The sequence below is a fragment of the Panthera onca genome, chromosome E2 (assembly GCF_046562875.1).
Source record: "Panthera onca isolate mPanOnc1 chromosome E2, mPanOnc1 haplotype 2, whole genome shotgun sequence".
Classification (NCBI taxonomy): domain Eukaryota; kingdom Metazoa; phylum Chordata; class Mammalia; order Carnivora; family Felidae; genus Panthera; species Panthera onca.
Window position 1 is genome coordinate 32,810,198 of NC_138353.1, and position 20,080 is coordinate 32,830,277.

Genomic DNA, 20,080 nt, shown 5'->3' on the forward strand with positions numbered 1-20,080 from the left:
TGCTCCTGGGCCCGGCTGAGGCCTCCTCCCCCTCCCCGTCTTCTCACAGAGGCTGGCCTATGGCATCACCCCGGAGAACGAGCATCACCTGGTGGCCCAGAGGGATGTCAGGCAGTTCCAAGTAGGTGCAGGCCGGACCGCTCTGGGCGGGAGGCCAGACCGTTCCGGGCGGGGGGCCCTAGCTGCCCCCCACTGTATGCTGGCTGCACATACCACATGCTACAAAACCCTGAGCAGCTGTGGGGCTATCGTCCCAGGGGTGTGGTGTCAGGAATGGCGGAGGGGGGCCTGTCCCCTGCTTCTACCAGCTTCCAGCTGCCCCTCTGCTCCTTGGTCCTGGGAAACCACACGTCCAGTCTTTCCGAAGCTTTATTTCCTCTCTGTAAGTTGTCACCCTAGGCTGGGGATCTCTTATCTCGCAGGATGAGCCACAGGATGGCCTAAGTCCTTTAACTTTAAAACCCTGGGGGTTGGGGGCTGGGGGAGGGTCCTCGTGAGCCCCCTGCTTCAGACTTGCTGTGCCACTTTGCGAGGCTTCCTCGCCCTTTCTGGGCCCAAGTGACGGTTAGGGAGTCAGCCTGCACGTTCTCCGGGGTCTTTGGAGGGAGGGGCTGTGTTCTCTGCCTCCCCGTGCTTCCGCTGTCCTTCTGGGCCCCGGGTGCTCTCGTCCCCACCCGCCTCTGGCCTTGGCATCATGACCCTGCCATCTTCCTCTGCAGCTGCAGCACTGGCTGGCCATCTGAGCCCCAAGGAGGGACCCTGCCGTGCCGACGTCCAGGTCCAAGGCTTTGCTGCCACCCCGGACACAGTCTTGGGACTCCTCTCCCGAAAGATGTTCTCTCCATCCCTACCCCTCTTTCCCCAGTTACAAATGATTTAGTGACCTCATTTTTATTCACCTTCTGTTCATCTGGCCCGGAGGCTTTGAGCTTGGATTGGAAAGTCTGGAGGGGGAGGAGGAGGGGAGGGAACAGGAAAAGTGACTTCCATCGAGCCCCTTTTGTTTTGGGAAAGCCTCACCCACCCTGGGATCTGGCCCAAGCTGAGCTCCATCCACAGCTCGGGCAGAATTCACCACTACCTTGCTTGCACTTTGGGGCCACAGGAGAAATCCCGCCCGCCAAATCAGAGAGAGGATGTCGCTTTTGGCCAGATACCATAAAACCGAACACAAACAAAAAGGCCGGCTGCGTCTGGGGCAGGGGATCCTCTCTCTCTCTTGCCACCCAGTCAGCATTCTGGTGTCTGAACCTTGATCAGGGAGCGTGGCTTGGTTTGTTCCGGTCATCAGTCTGGATAGATGCTTTGGAGGCTTGTGAGAAGAATCCTTCATGGTTAGTTTTCACTCTGGCTAAGCTGAATCTGATTTGTGCGTGTTCTGGAACATTCTTCCAGCTTCTGGTGGTCAGAGGGTCCAGAGCCATGGATGTCACGAGGCAAAATGTAGATGAGCCGCAGTGAGGAGGTTTTGCAGAAGTACCAGATGAGCTCATAGAGGCCACGTGCAGGTCTTTGTCTGTCGGGCACATGGGGCCCAGAAACCCATCTGTGGCTTCTGAGATCTTTCTGGGGGACTTGGGACAGGACCCCAGCGAGGCCAGAAGTGTGTCTGTACTATGGAATTCTCTGCCGTCCTCACAGGGACAGGTGGATGCCCAAGGGCATCCTGATAGGCTGTTTGTTTATCTGTTGTCCGCAGACACCTGCAAAGGTCTTCCCTGGGAATCCCACCCAGCACGGACCAGGGCTCTCAAGTGGTGGGGAGTTGGCCCTGAAAACTCCCTTTGTCTCTCCTGATGGTCTTAACTTGGCATCTGAGGGCATGGTGGAGCCAAGCAGGTAGCAACCTGGTCAGTCAAGTCGAGGGGAAAATATTCTGAGCTGAAGGAGCAGGATGATGGTTTTAGAGAATTTGCAGGTTGACTTCTGATACACATTTGCAAGTGGCGCCCTCTGGTGGTGGTAGTGGTGGTGAGTTTCAGCTCATTCAGAGAACAGATTTGTAGTTTGGGAAGTTGGTGGCATCTGTTTGGGGTTTCTGTTCATGGTTTGAGTCTCTCGTGCCTTCCTTGGAAATCTAGATTCAGAGGTTCTTGTTGTGACTGAGGAAGCCCCTATTGAGGAATCTTGGGCCATAAATAAATAAATAAATAAATAGGCTGCTCATACTGGGAGTGTAGGAAGACTCACATCCAGAAGGTACTTTGCATAAGACTGGGGTGTCCCTGAGCCCGATCAATCAATCATGCAGTTTGTGGAAGAGGGTTATGTTGGGGGCGGGGGGGGGGGGGTGATGGGGCAGGGAGGTGGTCTTCTCTCTGAAGGTCCTGAGATTTCCCTGCTAAGTCAGTGTCCTTGGGTCATTTTTTGGAGAAAAGTGGGAGAATCAGAAGACTTTTGATATTTTTATGTAAAAAGGCCAGTTCAAAGGCTAAGCCCAAGTGGCAGGTGTCTTGGACTGCTGTGGAAGGCGGGGCCTGAGGGCATCCAACGGAGCTGAACAATAAGGTGGGGGCGAGGGAGATGAGGGAAGGGCGACCCATCACAGGTGGCATCTGGTCCCATAAGCGACTTCAAATCCTCCCGTGAAGAGTAACTCCTCCCTAGGTGTTCTAGTCGTTTTACACACAGTCCCTTCATCCCTGTCACCTCCCATCTTCCCAGCAAGGATTGCACGGCTGGTTTCTGTCCCATTTCCCAGGTGGGAACACCAAGGCTCAGTATTTCGGCCGCTCTTGTTCAAGTTTTCTCAGCTCCTAAGGGATCTAGTCAGACCCTCAAGTCGGATCCCGTGCCTCTTAGCCCAGAGCACTTTGAAATCCCCAGCACACTATGGTTTACCCCACCCAGGGCTGTCGTTAAAAAATAAACAAAACCCAGTCAAGTGGCCAGGGAGTGTTTCCTAGCAAAAGAGCAATGTATCGGAAGAAGGGAAGAGGGGAGAGGGCGTCATTTGTTCACAGCTGTCCCCTTTTTGATGGACTCAGTCACTCTGGGGAACAGCAGGGCACGAAAGGCGAGTCTACTTGGCTGAAACGAGGGCAAGCAGAAAGAGCCTGTGTGTGTGTCAGGACAGGGGCACGCTTCAGAGGGAACCTGCAGTTTTCTCTTTCCATCTGCATGTGGCCCTTCTGCCTCCAGACATCTGTCCCGAGGGTGAATCAGAGACGCGGTGCTAGCTGACCCAACACCAAACCAACGCCATGGTGCTGCCTTGTGTCGGGAGTCAGCTCCTGAGCTTGGGGTGAGGGGGGTCTGGCCCCGAGCCCGGGCCCCCCCGGGGGTGGGGGAATGGGGGCCCCAGGAAGCCCTTGGAAGTTCTCATGGAGGTGCTGGCAGGCCTTCTGGGCTCACCTTCCACCCACACTTAACGGAGGAGGAGTATGTGCTTTATCCTGAGTAACGTTTGACTTCTTTTTTGTGGCCTTTTTTTGATAGCAGAGGTTACCCGAGATAAGGGTGTTCCTGTGTACTGTATATGACACTTTTGCTATTTTACCGGGTTTTTAAAGAATTATTATTTTCCATGAAATGTAAACTCTCCGTTTAAGACCATCGCCTTCACATCTACTGGATGTCTAGTCATTTCGCGACCACCCGTCAGTGGATCGTCATTCTAGATGCAGATGAGACAAAGGAGAAGGGAGCCGCCAACTCTTGCCAATATCCTGCTGAGTAAAGGTCCCCAAAGCTGCCTTAATTCTCAGAGGGCGCCCCTGCCCGGTGGGGGGGAGGCTGTCTCTGGCCGTATGATCCATACGGAGGCCCTGGTGATGTGAGACCGAAGCACTCTTACCAAAGACGTCATTTCCTAGCAAAGAAGCCCACGGAGCTCATTTCATATGTTTACTTCCTTTGAAAGCCAGGGGATGGAGAACAGAGAGGAAGCGCGTAGAAACAGCACAGCTTTCAGAGTCTGCAGGGATCTGGGTCTACCGCTGCCCAGCGGGGTTCCTAAGGAGGGGTCTCTTCATCTCTCTGGGCTTCAGCTTCTTTGTCTGTAAAAGCAAGGGTCAGATCAGATCATCAAAGGTCCCATCCAGTTAAAAAATGTTCCGGTCTCCACGACAACGTACTTGTGCTAAATTTACAACGAGGGAAGCACCTCGCTGACTGTGAGTCTTTCCAGAATGATCTGGTGGCCAATAACCTACTGAGTAGAGAAATGTCAGGTTTCTGGCCTCCAGAACTTTGATTTTTCTGGACATTCAGTAGTTCCTCCTTCTCCAGTATTTCTCCCACTGGTGCCAGAAACACTTGGTATTTAAAAATAAATAAATAAATCCAACCCATTTGTGCTCAAGATCTTGAGGGTAACATGTGAGGCCCCGGTGAGTCCCAGGATCCACAGCTGTGTGGGTATCAGCATATTTATTGCCGCCATGTCAGAAACCACCGAAACACTGGTGAACGTGAAGTTGCTTTTGGGGTACCCGCCCTCAGCCCTCTGTTTCTCCACTTCTGTGTAAATAAGGATTGTCCCAGTGGTGCCCTCTCTGTGTCACGGACTGTTCCCATGTCATGCAGGTGTCTGTGTCTGGTGTGGATTTATTTTAAAAGCTGTTCTCTTCATGGAAAAATCAGTGTACAGAATAATAAAGGAGAATTTCCTGTGCCGTGTATCTAGTAGTGGGTTCTCTCGGTCACGAAGGTAAAATGCTATGAATTATGTAAGGCAGATGGGAGTGTCTGTGATCAGCCTCCAGCTAGTAAGGAAGAGCTTCTGGTCAGAGTGGTCCACTTTTCACCCAAATAACTCTTTTTATAACCCATGGAACAGGAGACTGGAGGGGGTTAAATATGTAATCCCAGCTCTGAGATTGACACGTATGTTTATTTTTTTTGATTGATTGAAATTGAAGCCACTAACGTAGTTACATTGTTTTTATTTATTTATTTTTTTAATTTTTTTTTTTTTCAACGGTTTTTATTTATTTTTGGGACAGAGAGAGACAGAGCATGAACGGGGGAGGGGCAGAGAGAGAGGGAGACACAGAATCGGAAACAGGCTCCAGGCTCCGAGCCATCAGCCCAGAGCCCGACGCGGGGCTCAAACTCACAGACCGCGAGATCGTGACCTGGCTGAAGTCGGACGCTTAACCGACTGCGCCACCCAGGCGCCCCTATTTTTTTTTTTTAATGTTTATTTATTTTGGAGAGAGAGATAGAGCACATGAGAGTTGGGGGGGGGCAGAGAGAGTGGGGGACAGGAGATCCAAAGCGGGCTCTGTGCTGACAGGCTGACAGCAGGAAGCCCAATGAGGGGCTCGAACTCATGAACCATGAGATCACGGCCTGAGCCAAAGTTGAACACTTAACTAAATGAGCCACCCAGGAGCCTCCATTGGTTTTATTTCTTAAGACATATTTTTAATGAATAACTCTGTGTCCAAGTGACACAGAGTTATCTAGTTTTGCATTCCATTTCTAGGGCTGAATTCGATTGAATTCAATGCACAATCTATTGCTACACTTTCCTGGGGAGAAGGATACATTAACGCGTAGGTCCTTATTGCTAAGTACTGTCATTATTGGGGAAGGTGTGAGCTCACATTAGGATTTTCAATGCAAGTCAACAAGCAGACACAGTGACATCAATATAAATGAGGTATTGACAAAAAAAATCCAGTCTATGTCTTTAAATATGTAAAAGGCAGTCAGGGATGGGTGGTAAACAACTCACCAGAAGATTAGACCAGAACGGAGAATGGGCTGTTGCTGGAAGTGGTGAGCTCCCCATCACTGGAGACATGCAAGCAGGCAATGTCTCTTGGGTAGGTTATGGAGGGGACTCGGTGTCACATAGGGGCGGGGGAGAGAGGGTGCACAAACTCTAAAGGCCCCTCCGTGGAGCTTCTTTTGGGAGAAGCACGAGCCCAACCTCACGCAGCAGCGGTAGGACAGGTAAACACACATACCAAGGGTCTCGAGGTGAGGACTGGTTTGCCCTGTTGAATTGCAGCTGGGCGGACATCCCAGGGAGGGTTTTATGATTCTGACCGTTTGGTTTTGACTCCGAAATCAGAGTTGGGGTTTATTATAGTGAATCAAACAAAAGGCAGTCATGCTTCCAGCCTTCCCTTTGTGCATGCTGACATTTAACGAGCGTCTGCAGCCCTGCGGGTGGAGTGGAGGGAGGTTGGGTCAGAAGCTGAAAGGACAGCTCTTCTGGGGACGGTGGGGCACCTGGCGACCCTGGCTGCCACCCTGTGCCCTAGGCTGACAAATGTGGTAGGAGAAGACTCACCGGTGAGCCTCACTTTGGGCAACTGCTAGTCTTTTAAATTTTCCCCAATTTAATCACAGCCTTTGGGAGGGACGTAGCTTCATTTTTATCTCTTTCCAAAAGCACTGATATGTGTCATCTCTCTCTCAGGGACTCAATTTTTCCATCTGTATAATGGGTCAGGAGTTATTAAAACTGTTTATGGATGGACTTGAAAAATGTCAGAACCTTTTGAAATGAAACGCAAATTTTGTCTTCGATGAGTTTGTGTCTACTCCTCTGGGAGACAGAATGCACGTGTCCTTCAGAGTCTCAGATGTTTGAGACTCATGGGTATATGTGCATATAAGCTTTGGGGGCCTCCCTCTTCTGATGATACACGGCGTTGGTCTCTGGTCACCACCCCCAACCAAGCGAGCATGACATAATCCATCCCACCATCCAACATGTCATTTGTTTTCCTGACAATGACCCTGTGAGGTGAGGTAAGGGGCAAAAAGAACAATGTACCCACTGGACAGATGAGGAAACTGAGGGCTCGGGTTGAGAAGTGACCCACCCAGGGACACACAGCCACTGAAGGGTGAGTGTTTGCTCTCTGCATTACGGGGTGTCCTCTGAAATTGAGGTGGGGGAGGGATCAGTTCCAACAGGTGCCTTGAGCTGTGGGAAAAGACAGTGGGGCTATGAGGACTTGAAATTCAGGTTGAGGATACGTTGCAGGGGACTGAAGAGGATTTTTTGTCACACAGTCTCTAGTAGGGTAGTCAAGGTGTATCTGGATGGGTCAGTATTGTTAGGAGTCAAGGCTATGGAAAAGTTTCAGAGCCCACTAGGGACCAGCTACTCTGATGTTAGGACCGAGTCACATTAGAAAAGTCAACATTAAGCACTGGTTTCCCCATCAATAGAGAGAAAGGGTTCGGTTAGGTGATACTTTGAAGTCCTTTCTGTTTTTGACTCTACGAGATATCTCCAGAAGCTGTCACAGGGCCTATGGACTAATTCACACTAAGATGTGAATGACTACCTTTCTAGGCAGCCACTAATAAACAGAGGTGTTTGCTGCTGCCTTTCATTCACCCTACAGATTTAGTGCAGGGGTCAGCAAACATTTTCTGTAAAAGTCTCTGTCACAACTATTGAACTGCTATTATAGCATAAAAGTAGCTTTATTTATGAAACATTTGGGGGGCTGGATTTGGCCTGCAGTTTATAGTCTGCTTGGGTCTGGTGGAAAGAACAAAAGGTTTCTTTAGCAAACTGGACCTGGGTTTGAATCCCATCTCTACTACTTCCTGCCGTGGAATGCTGGAGAAAGTTAAATAAGATATGTGAGGCTTTCTTGTACCTGAAGGGCAGGAATAAGTGTGCATAAGAGAGCTATGCCCGGAGGATCAGACAAGACAATGTGCACTTAAGAGTGACATCCCGGGAGCCGCAGTGGCTGAATCCAAACCCTGGTCCCATCACTCAATAGGGCAAAAAACTAGAGTGAGTCTCCTTAGCCTCCTCTGCTTCGGTTTGTGATTTCTGCCTGAGTGGCCACTTGGTGGGGCCGTGGGGAGGACTAGACGTTAGTATTATGTTCAGGATAGTGTCTGCTCCATAGCTTGTGTTCAGGGCAGATCAGCTCCATGATGAGCGTCTATCTCCTCCCCCTCCCCCACCTCTGCCCATTTCAAAGGCAGCCCAGTTACTGTTGGGTTTTCCTGCAGCCAAAACAGGGTCTCTGTTCCTTTGTCCCCCTCCTTCAGATGCTGCCTCTGAGGTTTGAACTGGGTCTGGGTAGCCAAACCCAAGTCTCTCTCCCTGGGCCCCAGTGCATGTGACCCTCCCCCCCCCACCCCGGGCAGGAAGTTCAAGCTTCGGGAAATGCCAGCGTCCAACAGCCAGCCTTCTGCAGGACCCGCCTGCCCCACAAGCCCTCTGCTGTCAGCCTCCATTAGACTGATAGCACGGGAGAGGCTCCCCCAGCCGGGCATCAGCTCGGGCAGCCTTGACCTCAACTCCAGCCCAGAGGAGGAGCAGACAGAGGTGTGGTGACCAGAGACTCCTGGAAGAGCTGGCAACTAAGTGACTTCTGGCGTCCTGCTTCTCAGCTCCTGGCTCTGTCGGCCTCAGGCCTGGGAGGGGCTGAGCTGGGCCAGACCAGCAGGGCATGGAGGTAAGGGGGTGGGCTGCAGGAAATCAAGGAAGACCATCTCTGTCCCCTGAGAAGGCCCAAGCAAAGTCCATTGCCTGGACATACCCAGGGGCCACAAATGGATCGTTTCTGTAGCCAAGAATGACCCCACACACCCTGCAGCTTCGGGCCCCAGTCCAGAGTACCAGCTGAGAATGGGCAGACTCAGAATCAGAAGAGGAGAGGCCTGAAACACCCCCAGCCCCTGGCCACAGGAAGCCTGGTGCAGACTTGAAGGCCATGGTCAGCCCAACATCGGGGCACCTACCTGCTGTCCACCCGAGCATATTCCCAGGTCCGTGCTAAACTTCTTTTCTTGCGTCACAGCCCCCCAGGCTCCCTGGTAGTTGCCATTAAGCCCTGATCCGCCATCTGCAGTCACACGACAGTAATGACACCCTATCAGGAGAGAAGAGTGGGTGGTGGGTGGTATCTGAGGCATGCTCACAGGTAAGGAAGGGCAAGGCAACTCCGACATTTTAAAATTTTTTTTTTTCAACGTTTTTTATTTATTTTGGGACAGAGAGAGACAGAGCATGAACGGGGGAGGGTCAGAGAGAGAGGGAGACACAGAATCGGAAACAGGCTCTAGGCTCCGAGCCATCAGCCCAGAGCCTGACGCGGGGCTCGAACTCACGGACCGCGAGATCGTGACCTGGCTGAAGTCGGACGCTTAACCGACTGCGCCACCCAGGCGCCCCTACTCCGACATTTTATTTTTTTCAACGTTTTTTTTTTTTTTTTTTTTTTTTTTTTTTATTTATTTTTGGGACAGAGAGAGACAGAGCATGAACGGGGGAGGGGCAGAGAGAGAGGGAGACACAGAATCGGAAACAGGCTCCAGGCTCCGAGCCATCAGCCCAGAGCCTGACGCGGGGCTCGAACTCACGGACCGCGAGATCGTGACCTGGCTGAAGTCGGACGCTTAACCGACTGCGCCACCCAGGCGCCCCCCTACTCCGACATTTTAAATGAGCCGCAGAGTCAGATCAGGGAGCATCACAGCGAAGATTAGAATTGTTAATTAGTTACGTTTAGAGCGGCCCCACTGAAGTTATGGAATTAGAAGGGAAACAGGGCACAAGGAGTCCCTGGGTTTGTTAAAGAGAGAATGGAGCCCTCCTGGTCTCACACCATGGATCCCCTGAGGTGCTGTGACCTTAGGAACATCAGCACCTTGGACAAGGCCAATGCACTGAGTTGACATCTAATCAGCCAAACATTGGCTTATCCAGTGCCAGTTACTGTTCCAGGTGCTTTGCAAATTTCATCTCATTGAATTCTCCTGATGAGGCTAGGAGGTAGTATGATTATCTCCATTTACAAATGGGGGAAACTGAGACACAAAGAGATGAAATAACTTACCAGTTGGTGAAACTGGGGTTTGAACCCAGGGAGTCTTGTGTTTGTCTTTTTTTAAAAATTTTTTTAATGTTTATTTATTTTGAGGGACAGAGCACAAGGAGGGGCGGGGACAGAGAGAGAGGGAGACACAGAATCCTAAGGAGGCTCCAGGCTCTGAGCTGTGTGCACAGAGCCCAATGTGGGGCTCGAACCCACGAACCGTGAGATCATGACCTGAGCTGAAGTCAGACGCTTACCTGACTGAGCCACTCAGGCACCCTGGGAGTCTTGTGTTCTTAGCCACTCTGGTATGCCATTGTCTCTGGGCCCTGGCCATACAGGCATAACATGATTCAGCCGGTAGGGGCATGGTCCTCAACTAGTTCCAACACCCTCTTCGTTACAAACAATCTGTAATCTGTACACACATATGTAATTTATATACACACATTATATATGTATATATACACACAAACATATTTAAATATGTATGCATTTAAGTGCCTCCAATGTGCTAGGAAGCAAAGACTTGCCCAAGGTCACTACAGTAAGAGAGTTCATCTTGAACTCTCTGGAGTTCCTGGCTCCCGGAGAAAATACCTATGCTTTCTCTGAACACACTTTAATCCCATGCTGTCTGGTTCTTTATGTCGGATACAGGTTCCACTTGGGTTCCCTATCCTTATCCTCTATATGTTAGGATGACAATATAACAGGAATCTACGTATGGTCCCTTAACAAATGAGATTTTTCTCATGCTCTTGTGACAGATAGGCAATGGGTCAGGGAGAGACATGTTCTTCAGCAGGAAGAAGAGAAGTGTCTGCTCTCAGAGAAGAACTTTAGTGAGGGTCTCTGCCCAGACATGCCCAGTAGCCTGGGATGACTGTGGAGACACTTAAGAAAAGTCGTCAAGGATGTGGACTATTTGTAGCTTTCCGTTTCACCATCCACATCCATAGCATGTGGTTCTCATGCTCATGGGTGGCGGGGGAGGGGGGCAGGCAAATTCACCTGCAGACATCTTGCCCACCTTTCAGGCAGGAGGAGGGGAAATAAAGAGAAGGGGCAAAAGGCAGAGGCCAGCTGTGTCTGTGATTCTTTACTCAGAAGCGTGGGTCTCCTAGAACCCTACCTGGATGTCTGCCTGTATCTCATGGGCCAGATCCATGCATTATGGCAATTTCTAGCTATCAGGGTGTCTGGAATTTGTAACTGGGTACATTGCTGCTCTGGACAAAATCAGTGTTCTCTTAGGAAGAAGACACGAAGGATATTGGGAAAACACTGGTCATTGCCTCCTTTCCCATGGCTTCTTCACCCCTGGAATCCATCATCTGCTGAGAACTGTGGGGGCCCTTGTGGAAAGCACCAGGGTCTGAGTGGCCGTAGATAAGGGCTTCTCTGTCCCATGGGCTGAAATCAATTACTCTCTTGGACTCAGGGCTGAGGTCTTGCAGGGTGAGGACAGGCAGACCTGGGGCTGGCTGAGCAGGTGGGGATGTGTGTCTGCTGACAGAAGGTTTCTGCCCATCCCAGGTTCCCGCTTACCTTCTCTGGCCTGACCACACCTTAGGAACAGAGGAAGCGGATTAAAATAGAATATGGGCGCTGTGGCCGCCAGATGGCACCAATGCACATTCCTCCTGCAGAGCAGAGGCTGAGAGAAGCCAGGAGGATGGGGGTCTTTGTTCTCTAGACCCCCCTCAGAGCCCATCCGAACCTTCCATACTTCCCTGAACCAGGGGAGCAGAGAGTAGTTTTTGTCTGGATGAAAAGATCCATTTGGTTTTGTATCGTTATCTCTCGGGTGGATTTATTTACTCTTTCATTCATTTATTCACTGATGAAAACCCTACCTGGTCCTAGTGCATACCAGGGAGGAACTGGACTATACAAAGAAGGAATAACCCTGTCACTGAGAAACTCTCAGTCTGATAGAGGAGGCAGATGGTGTGCTGATCAGGAAACATATATTAAGCACCTACTGCGTGCTTATTTTTAGCCCGCTGGGGTCTCCCCAGTGCCTTCAAAGTAAACCCAGACTATCCTCATTTCATTCCCCCTCTCTGTTCTGGTCACCCTATACTAGCTGCAGATGTGTACCCAAGGACACCCTGTCCCCCTGGGCCTCATCCCTGGGCCTTTCCCCATCTCTCTGAAACTGGCCAACTCTTACCTGTCCCTCATGGTATCGCCCCTAAAAAGCCTTTCCTAACCCACCCCTCTCACCAAACTTACCACAATTTGTTGAAATGAATTTTCAGGGGGCCAGCAACTTTGGGGACAGAAGACAGCAACCTCCAATATCTATCTCTCCAGTGTTGAGACGAGTATCTGGCACATGGTCGGCCCTCAGTAGGTGGTAGGGTTTACAGAGATGAGGGGGACAAGGCCATCTCAAAACCTGGCAGAGAAATCATGCACAGAACCCCACCTGGGGAGATCATAGAGTGCCCTGCAACAGGTGATACTTGAGCTGAGTCAGGAGGAAAATTCCAGGTCATGAGAATAGCAAAAGTGACAGCACAGATGCACACAGGACTACAGGGGACACAAGGATCTGAAGAAATTTGCAGTGGAAATTTCCAAATAGAAGGGCTGCAGAGGCAAGTAAAATCTAGAAGATGAGGGCCTTCCCAACTTGCAATAGGGAGATGGAACTTTTTTCCAGAGGGCAATGAGGAGTCATTAGTAAGTTTTAGATAGGAGTGGAGCGGATGTCCATACTTGGGTGTCACATAGTGTATTAGGAAGTGACTGCTGTGGAACAAACCGGCCCAAAGCTTAAAACAACAGCCGTGTATTCGGCCGAGGGGTCTGTGGACCACCCAGGAAGGTCCGCGAATCTGGCCGACCTCAGCTGATCCTGACTGGGCTCACCCAAGCATCTGAAGCTGTGGGTCGGCTGGAGGCCGACTGGTCTTCGATAGCCTCTCCTGGGTTGACTCCCCTCTGTGTGCTGCCTCATTCCTGGGCAGGCTGGCCTGGGCTCGTTCACACGGCAGTCAAGACAGTGTGTGAACACGTGCAAGACCTCTTGAGGCACAGCATCACTTCTGCCATATTTTATTGTCAAGGCCAGTGAAGAGGCCAACCCAGACTCTTTATGAGTGGAGCTGCAAAATCAGACGGCAAAGGATGTGCATAGCAAGGGAAAACCAGGGTGGCCGTTCAGATGGATCACCCTGGCTCTATAGCACAGAGGAAAAAAGGCAGGGAGGCTAGTTAGGACTTTCATCAGCCCGGATGAGAGGCAAAGGACAGACGCTTTGCAGAGAAGTGCTGTGCGAGTGGAGTTTTCCGAGCACTTCTGAGGTGCCCGGAACTGGATTCGTTCTGTTGGAGGCTGGGGAGACCACCAGGGCCAGGAAACATTTCATCTCAGTTTGAAGTAGGAATAAGACTTGAGGAGCTCCTACCCTAGCTGCCCCTGCGTGGTTAGGACTCTGGAGGCGCCAAGAGACCAATCCGAATGCTGCCCCTGAACGTGTCAGCTCAGGCGTAGTCACCGCGGTGGGGACAGAGTTGGGAGTCTCAGCCCCCTTACAGTCCTGGATCTCTCCCGGAAGCAAGTGCGGCTATCTGGACACCGCCCACCAGAGGGCAGCAAAGAACCGCCAGTCAAATGGGTGCCTTTGGCCGAATCCGATGAACTGGAGAGGTCAAGACAAGCCCAGAATAGTTTTGAAGTGTCCTGCTTACAAAGGAAGGATTGCTTCGCACTTACGGGCTCCAGCTCTAGAGCCAGACTGCTAAGGGCCACATTCCAGCTGCGTCACCAGGATGGGCTTCATAGGTGCGAGACCTGTGCCTTCACTCAGGACTCTAGGCTCACGGTGGCTTTAAAACTCTGCAGTCGCCATCTTGAAATTCTTAACAATTTTTAAATAAATAGTCATTTTTATTGTTAATAAAATTGCACAGCAAATTATGTACGTGGTCTTGTCTGTCGCTCACTAGTTGAGTTTTCTTGGGCCTTGTGTTAACTTCCATGGGGTTGATAGCAAGCATTCACCTCAAAGGGTGTCTGTGAAGATTATCTGAATTAATATAAAAAGTACTTTATTATGAAGGCACATAATAAATATCCAATAACTTCTAGTTACTGTTATTATTATAGGATTCAAAGGTATAATCATCAGATACCTGAAGGCTGACGCCCACCTTCACTTTGTAAAGTTCCATCCAACCACCATCTATCAACCTGTCCATCTGGTCTCATTGCCTGGGAAGGCCTATAATTATTTATTTATTTATTTATTTAGCAATCTTCAGGAACCTGGGAACTCTCCTTTATTCGCTGGCTTATGCCATCCTTCCATGCACATATTCAGCACACACACTGTGCAGGGCCCAGGAGACATAGAGACTCGCACAAAGAGTCCTGCCTCGAAGAACTCACGGACCAGGTCAGTGGTTCTCAACTCTAGCCGCACACCAGCTAAACATAGGGAGTTAAAAAAAAAAAAAAATCCTGCAGTCCAGGACCCTCCCCCGGACAAAGGAATTAGAATCAGGATGGGGCCTGGGCAACGGCATTTTTTAAAAAGTTGTTCAGGTGATTCTAATGGGCAGCCAGCACAGATATGCTAACGATAAATCCTGAAGTGATCCAGGCTATAGGAGGGGTTCAGACAAGTTGCTGGATGAGATGACCTCAGGGAAGGGCCCGGGAGGATGCTGTGTACATTGAAGAAAAACTGCGGATCTCTGGAAGGGTCAGTAAGGGCCACATGACGGTGCCACAGGGTCACCACGACACCTCCTTTCTCCACCACTGCAGGTACATATGTAGACTGGTGGCTCCACATGGACAAGAGAGACATTACGTTCTGGCCACCCCACATCCTGTTGCTGGAAGTTGTTGAGGGCCCAGAGACATGGGGCAGATGCACAATTATCCTTGGCAGCTCCTGGGGCCAAGCCATCCCCACCGGAGGCACCTTCCAGACAATCATGCCCATCCTGTTCATCTTCTTTCCCTGAGCCCAAGACACAGACACTGACGTGGTCTCCGAGAGAACATTTATTCCCTAAATTGGCCACAATTCCTCTTCCCCGGCCTTTGCCCTCCCCCACCAGACATATTCCCAGCCTCCTCCAATAAGATCCGTCTTTGGCTCATAAACACCTTCTATAGACTACCCCAGTCTGGGCTCCCCCAGGGCCCATGGCCAGCCAGGCCACCCATTCACAGCTCAACGTGCTCTTTGTGGGGTGGCTTTTTTGCTGCCCCCTTGGCCAGGAGCTCGGTCCAGAAAGCCACTTCCTTGTCTTTCAGCTTCTGGGCTGGCTGAGTGGTGGCTCCAATCTGCAGATACCCTTCCTTCTGGTCATATGCCGGCCAAGAGGGCAGTCCTTCCCCATTGGGGTTCCTAGGAACAGAATCAAATGAGAATTGCCCAAAGTGACTGTGGGGACCCAACAACACTTTGAGATTTGCAGGACTTCTTGGTTTCATTTCCCCCAGGAGGCTCCTTCACCTCCAGAGGCAGGGAGCTCACCGAATCCTAGGCAGCCTGTCCACTTTTAGAGAATTCTCACTGCTCCTTGTCAGGGTTACAGGGCTGGGAACTACCTTTCCCAGTAAACACCCCCGCCTGTCCCAACCCTGCTCCATCTCTGTCACCAGCCTCACCCACTCCGAGCAAAATTGGCCCAAAATTTCATCATCATCTTGCTGAGTCTGATCTCCTCTTCTGAGGCACCTCCTATGGGGAAGAAGAAAAAAAGCCTTTGCTACTCAAAGTGTGGTTTATGGCCAGCAGCACGGGACAGCTTGTTAGAAACTCAGAATTTGAGCCCTTGCTTCAGACCGACTGTGTCAAAATCTGCATTTCAAGAAGATCTGGGTAATTTGTGTGCACTCTAAGCTTGGGCGTTGCTGATGAGGGACTCGGGGGTGGCTGCAGTCTCCTCAGTGCCTAGACAGCCACGCCTCTCCGCACCTATCAAGGTCTCCAGGGCTACCCCCAGAATGTTCACTACAGAGACCCCACCTTGGGACTGCTCCCATCTGGGCCTTTGCTCGCTCTCCTTCACCCACCCACGTTCTCATAAAACCTGAAATATCATTGATGTGCAGTGGCCCTAATGAATCAGCCAAGCAGGAAATGCCCAGAGGCACTGCTGTGTCGGCCACAAACAGCCTGAGGTGGGTCACACGCAAGTCATCTGTAACTGGTGATAGTGAAGGCATTGGAGATATTTGTGAAAGGTCTTCTTTAAAGTATTATATTATATAGGTGCCTGGGGAGCTCAGTCGGTTAAGCGTCCAACTGTGGCTTGGGTCGTGATCTCTCAGCTTGTCTGTGCTGACAGCTCAGAGCCTGGAGCCTGCTTCGAATTCTGTGCCTCCCTCTCTGTCTGCCCCTCCCTCACTCACTTGCACGCTGTCTCTCTCTCTCTCTCTGAAAAAATAAACATTAAAAAATAATAAAGTATTATATATATTATTAAATATATTAAGTTGAGAAAGTTAGGAATTTTAGGTGGGTAGATGGTTGGACAGACAGACACACACGTGCACATTAGCCCCGATTCAAGGTCAACACCAATTCTAACCTTACCCTCACTCACAGTGGGAAGTGAGTGGTGACATTCTAGCGCTTGAGCAGGGCCCTGCATGATGAGGGCTAGAGCAGGGCCCTCTAGCGCTTGAGCAGGTGACCTGCCATGTGGCTTATTGATACCCAGGCCTGAATTCTTAGAGTATGAATGGGGGCACTTGGATATACCTTCTCCATCAGATGTGTCAGGGTAGGAGAAAGGTTGGAAATGTTCATAGTTCAGCCCTGCTCCGATGTATTTGGGTAAGTAAGGTCAAGAGACAAGGGGGAACTTGACCCATGGCCACCAAACTGAGACTTAAACCCAGATCTTCTAACTCCAAATTTGTCATCGCCGAAGGGCCATCACCTTTTAAAAATGGTGCCCCGAAGACTGAGAACAGCTCATCGCCGTGGTCCCCTATCAACGTCTTGGGTTTCATGTCTGATGAGAAGCTTGGATGATACTGGAACTCATACATGTACGTGGGGGCTCCGGCATCTGTAAGGACATGGATTCGTGCACAGTTCATTTCCCCAGATGCGCACCTGGATGGCACCCAGGGGGCCCTGAGCGCTCCGGGGATTGGTGGCTCACCTGGGTCCTAGGTACACAACAGCAGCAACGTTAATAGCTGCCCATCGTGAGAGCCAACTGTGTACTGGACATTGTGTGGCCCTACAGACAACCCTTGGTTACCAGCACAACACAGAAACAAAGCTTTGGGAAAGCTCTGCGATTTGCTTAAAGATGCACAGTTGGAGGAGGTGATATTGGCGGTGATCAACTGGTGATAAACTGGTGATAAACTGGCTTTACGTCAGATATTTGTTGAATGAGTCAATGAATGAAGACTGAATGAATGAAATGTTGAAATTCTGAGTAAACCCATTCAAAATAGTATCATTATAGGGGCCTTGGGCCAACTACACACAGATCCTGTTGCCTACTGATGGGTTCACGCGCAAGAACATCTCTATACACACTGTTTACGCTACTGTATTTCATTGAAAAACGGGCTGGTTTTGATCCCTTTGGAGACTATCTGCAGCCCAACAGGTGCCTTTTATTCTACCCAGTTTGGAGAGTTTCCAGTGTGCTTGTCAGCTAATTCCTAGGGAAGAGGGAAGCAAATCCTAGTTGCTGGCTTGACAGCTCAGGTATTTATACAAACATGGGGGAAGGGCATAATCTGTCTCTTGTATCTGGGGAAGCCGAAAACTCAGCATTTTCTATTGATCCATCACCTCGTCACCTCATATCTTGCTTCCTGCTGCGCCCGGGGTGGTGACAGAAGAGAGAAAGAGGGCTCTGAGGGAGGACAACGGTGCCTTTCTTCTGCTTTCCCAGCCCCCACTCTCAGCACCCCCTCTCCAAGCCCCCAGGAGGTGTCGATTTTCCCTCAGATAGCTTTATCCAGAGCTGTCCACTCTGCCTGCCCCTTCAGGGCTAAGTTGGGGGCCACCAGTCTAGGGTGGTGCCTGGAACTAGCACTTTGCATGGACCCCAATGCCCACAGCAGAATGACTGATGGGGAAGGGTTGGGTCCCTAGTCTGGCTGGAGGAGAAATGATACAGCTTTTTTCCCCTTTGGGTGCCAAAACAAACTTGGAAAGTGCAGAAAAAAGGAAAATGACCAAAAGGATCACTTATAATCCTAGCACCACTTGAAGACACCTCTGTTAATATTTTAGCATATATCTTTCTATGCATATACAAATGGGATGATGTGTATATGTCATTTTGTAATATACTAAAATCATTTCTCCATATCATTAAATATTTGTCCCCAAATGATTTAACGTTATATGCCATCCCCACATGAGGAGGTAGAATAATTTATTGGAATGCCTCCTCGACCCCCCAACAGTGCACCCTTGATTTAGCCAGAGGTGTTGTCTGGAAGAAGGAACCCTTCTGTGGTTTTTAAATCCACATATTAAACAGCTGCTTCAAGGTCAAGCAGAACTCACTGAGGGAAGGGGCTGTAACGTCCCTCCACCACTCGGGAGTTTTAGAAAGGAGCTCTTTGCCACAGAGGGAAGACCTTCTGTGAATGAGAGAACTCCTTTGGGGCAGCCAGCATGCGGCACAAAAGAGAATTCTCTCTCTCTCTTTTAACTTTCTGCCTAAAACCAAGAGGAGGTATAAAATTCCTACAAGCACAACACATGTTTTCAAAGGAAAGTAGGGCACAGATTAGGATGATAGGACAATAGCAGAAGAAGAATAGGAGGAGCAGAAAGGACAGATTTTGTAATCTAAGTTTGCCATTAAAGCATGGGGATGGCCCTTTTTTTTTTTTTTTTTTAAGGAAGAGCTTGTGAAATTGGCAGCATTGTCTTTATTTTTTGATCTGAGTTTTGCAAGCGAGAGAATTAAGAAATCCCAGGCATGCACTGGAAGGCAATTTCACACCATGTATCAAGAACTTTAAAATGCTCTAACAGCCCCACTTGGGAACTTCACTTCTAATAACCGATCCTAAGAAAATTATTAGAGACTTGGTTAAAGTCTGACTTTAAAGGCTGAGCATAATACATTTTTCTTGCATCGAAATATAAGCAGCAAGGCTAAATATCCAATGAGACAGGGATACTAAAGTAAATTTTGATGCATCATTCCATGAAATAGTGGTTGTTTTTGAACACAAAATAGTGTTCTATGAACAAAAATATGGCATACGATATCAAATTAATTTCTAAATTATATGTAAGACATGGAAAGATTATTCAAAGAAGGTATATCAAAAATGTATAGCAGGGGAGCCTAGGTGGCTCAGTCAGTTGGGTGTCCAACGTTGGCTCAGGTCACGATCTCAAGGTCTGTGAGTTCGAGCCCTGTGTCGGGCTCTGTGCTGGTAGCTCAGAGCCTGGAGCCTGCTTCAGATTCTGTGTTTCCCTCTCTCTGCCCCTCCCTGCTCTGCTCTGTCTCTCTCTGTCTCAAAATAAAAATAAATGTTAAAAAAAAATTTAAAAGAGAACGTATAGCAGATGTTTCTAGGTGGAGGAATTTAGAGTAATATCTAATTTCCTTCTTCATGTGTTTCCATATCTTAAAAATTTTCCACACGTGTAGGATATTAATTTTATATTTGGAAAACTTTCTGTTTATCAAAAAGAGATCGAGACAAATACAAAATGAGAGAATAACGTTGACAAAAATCTGTGTGGTCCCGGCAAGAAGACCCCGAATTCAAAGTCATAGGATACCAGATAAAAAACACAAGTCCAGTATAGCTGGGACCAGCAGACGAAGCAGAAGAAGATGCCATGCATCCAGAGGCAAGACCAAGGTTATGAAAGAGCAAATTTGACCCCAGGCGGCCCCTGGCTGAAGCGTTTCATCAGGATCCCCGAGAGGAAGAAACAGTAACTGGCTTCTGCACATCACTATACCGAGGGCTTGGGGACAGGGTAGGTCAGCTCTAGCTGCTTTTTTATCGTGCACAGAAAGTCCTGAATTTTAAAACCCCTCCGGCATGGTTAGATAGAGAACCATTTCCTGGCTCGCAGACCAGGTGAAGGAAGGGTCCTATGAGGACCTGGTAAAGACGCCCAGAAGGGATGCATCCTTTCTAGATGAGCTTATCCAACCCTGGATCCACCTCACAGCCTTGGATCAGTGCAGGAAGGTCCTGTGGTAGAGTCAGCACACATCGGGATGGACAGAAGCCAGCTGTGTACATGGACAGTCTCTGGAACACCCGCCCCCACACCTCCCACTGCTCATTTCTTTTGTTTTATTTTGGTTTGGTTTTCTTTTGTTTTGTT

At 49.6% G+C, this 20,080-nt stretch overlaps 2 protein-coding genes and 1 long non-coding RNA gene across 10 annotated transcripts in view; 1 reads left to right on the plus strand and 2 right to left on the minus strand.

The window, feature by feature from the left end:
• Nucleotides 1–2,887, plus strand: part of SLC6A2 (solute carrier family 6 member 2) — a 58,419-nt gene extending 55,532 nt beyond the window's left edge. For all 7 annotated transcript variants that reach the window (XM_060651910.3, XM_060651909.3, XM_078438725.2 and 4 more), the window contains 2 exons: nt 50–121; nt 720–2,887. In XM_060651910.3, coding sequence (XP_060507893.2) covers nt 50–121; nt 720–743 — 96 coding nt within the window. In that variant the 3' untranslated portion in view covers nt 744–2,887. The remainder of the gene's footprint in view (nt 1–49; nt 122–719) is intronic.
• Nucleotides 2,888–3,833: 946 nt separating this feature from the next.
• On the minus strand, nt 3,834–13,952 carry LOC144614602 (uncharacterized). Of its 2 annotated transcripts, none has more exons than XR_013552464.2 (4): nt 11,997–13,952; nt 10,013–10,173; nt 8,680–8,783; nt 3,834–3,998 (listed from the first exon to the last, which is right to left on the minus strand). It is a non-coding gene; the product is annotated as an uncharacterized LOC144614602 (long non-coding RNA). The 2 variants fall into 2 exon arrangements; XR_014136242.1 differs by having other exon boundaries at nt 8,680–8,810.
• Nucleotides 13,953–14,766: 814 nt separating this feature from the next.
• The window catches only part of CES1 (carboxylesterase 1), a 31,029-nt gene continuing 25,715 nt past the window's right edge, over nt 14,767–20,080 (minus strand). Inside the window, 3 exon segments of the mRNA XM_081791542.1 lie at nt 14,767–15,133; nt 15,397–15,469; nt 16,677–16,808. Coding sequence (XP_081647668.1) covers nt 14,950–15,133; nt 15,397–15,469; nt 16,677–16,808 — 389 coding nt within the window. The 3' untranslated portion in view covers nt 14,767–14,949.